We start from the raw sequence: 2,406 nt of genomic DNA, 5'->3' as shown, positions 1-2,406 counted from the left end.
CCTTTGCAATATCTTTTCTGTTGTTAAACTCCTTTCAACTTATAAAAGCAGAAAGGAATCAACAAAAAAACAAGCCAATGGAAAAGTATTTAAGGTTATGATTTCCGATTCAACTTCAAAATCACGACGTCGTCTCGAGACAATTTTTTTTTGGTTTTACTTACGAATATTATTGTTGTTTAAAGTGTAATATTAATATGTATGTAAGGAAGTTTGCAGCTAATGAAGAATTAATCTTGAAAGGCGTATAAATGTCGGATGTGCCATAGACGGAGTGCGCGTTAATAACATCAGCTACGCGGATGACATGGTGCTGCTGAGCCCCTCAGTGGGTGGTTTAATTAGTTTATTGCGCAAATGTGAGTCGTATGCGGAGGCCCATGGGCTCAAATACAATGCTAGCAAAAGTGAGCTTATGCTATTCAAAGCGGGTAATAAGACCTACAGTGTGCCCCCTGTTACTCTTTGTGGCACTCCTTTAGCACAAGTGAAGCATTTTAAGTATTTGGGCCACTGGGTCACCGATGACATGTGCGACAATATGGATATTGAGAGGGAACGCAGAGCGCTGGCTGTGCGCTGCAATATGCTTGCTCGTAGGTTTGCACGATGTACCGAAAAGGTGAAGGCCACGCTTTTTAAAGCATATTGCCAATCCTTCTACACGTGCAGCCTATGGGTCAGCTATACGCGGCGGGCATACAGCGCTCTGCGGGTGCAGTACAACAATGCGTACAGGGTGGTGTTCGGGCTGCCGCGACACTGCAGCGCATCGGGAATGTTCACGGAGGGACGGATCGATGGCTTCCACGCGATCATCAGGAAGAGGTGCAGCTCGCTGTTGAGGCGGTGGCGCGCCAGCTCGAATACCATCCTGTGCATGTTGGCCGACCGGTGGGACTCACCATGGCTGAAGCACTGGGTGCAGCTACATGTCCCATTATGTAAAAATCTGTTTTAATGTTAATGTTTTGTTTGTACTAACCCTAGATTTAAGCATTAGTATGTTACTAACACATATGGACTTTTGGTTCGAAATAAAATATTATTGATTGATTGATTGATTGTATAAACATAATTTTTTTAGTCAACACCCGGCAATCCATCGTGACAAAATATTTGTAAACTCCATGACTAGTCAGGCAACTAGCCTATCTATTATACATTCGTTCACCTTCTCACTAAGCAGAGGGCGCACCTAACGCGCCCACAGTCTCATCTGTCATCGGGAGATTTCCTCCGACATTTCATTTCCCTCGAGGCAGCGGCTAGCCGCGGGAATCCCCGTGGAATTACCCAAATGTTGTGTGTCATGCGTACTTTAAATTAGAGTATTTAGGTGTTGTTCCATCCGGATATCTCAAAATATTCATAATTTGTGTAGATTACTTTAGGATAATTTATATTGTAATGTTATATTATGAGAATAAATTATATCAAAGTCTATGAGTCTAAAACCGTTCAAAAACTGGGCTTGTTTTATGAAACTTTATTGTAGGTAATCCTAAAGTATGACTGTCTTGGGAAATTGTTCGTAAAGGACTTTAAGATCGGCCAAAATATCGCTACATATTGCAGATAATTTTATTTACCAATAACAAATAAAGTGATAATAAAAACAACATTAAAATTAAAACTAAAATTTAACAGAACTTATAAATAAAAAATGCTCCCCAGGTCGCCTTCGTTTGTTATGGTGCCCAGGAGGCTGGCAGCGTTTCCTTTTTGGATGGCCAGGCTTATTCTCTGGCCGAGGTAGCTGCCAGCCCTCTGGTCATCTGTGGTGTCGATGAGACGCTGGGACATTTCCTTAAATAAGGCTATTGCTGATTCATTTTCTAAATAAAACTTAGTATAAATCGGCTTAATTTCCCCGTCCGCTTTGTTCCCTTTTGTGTGTGTTCCGGCAGTAGATTACGGCAGTAGAACATTTATTTTAAAAATCGGTGCATGGAATCCGGTTATTATCCCAACAAATCCATTGAGATATCAATCTCAGTTGTCTTTCCAATATACGAACAAAACACTCCGATATTCGCAAGCGGTAAATCATAAAACGTGACTGCCAATAAAAAGTTTACCAGAAAAACGTCTGGAACGTTCCGCTTCAAATGGATTACCGAAGCAAATAGTACCTCTGCCCGTATAGGTATATAAATAGTTGCATAAGCGAGAAAGCGAGTGCTCAGTTTAAACCAGTGTAGCATGGCCTGTGACCTGGCTTAAGTATTATGGATTTTGTGGACACAGATCTTTATTCTCATTATCGTTCAATTGCCCTTATATCCCATTATCTCGAACTCGGCGCAGCGTGACTTTTTCTTCCATACTTCTCTATCGCCCGTCGTTTCATCATTCACTAGTGTTCGATCTTATCATCTCTTACACAATCAAGCTTTTCCTTGG

General features: G+C 41.3%; 1 protein-coding gene across 1 annotated transcript; it reads left to right on the top strand.

Annotated features, from left to right (window-relative positions):
* Nucleotides 1-258: 258 nt before the first annotated feature.
* LOC134669211 (uncharacterized) lies at nucleotides 259-961 on the top strand. Its single transcript, XM_063526728.1, has one exon. It carries the CDS (start codon nucleotides 308-310, stop codon nucleotides 959-961), a length of 654 nt encoding a protein of 217 aa, XP_063382798.1. The 5' UTR covers nucleotides 259-307.
* Nucleotides 962-2,406: the final 1,445 nt, after the last annotated feature.

This window comes from Cydia fagiglandana, chromosome 12 (assembly GCF_963556715.1).
Source record: "Cydia fagiglandana chromosome 12, ilCydFagi1.1, whole genome shotgun sequence".
NCBI classification, from domain to species: domain Eukaryota; kingdom Metazoa; phylum Arthropoda; class Insecta; order Lepidoptera; family Tortricidae; genus Cydia; species Cydia fagiglandana.
Note: the sequence above shows the minus strand (reverse complement) of the source record. Positions and strands in the feature narration are given on the sequence as shown.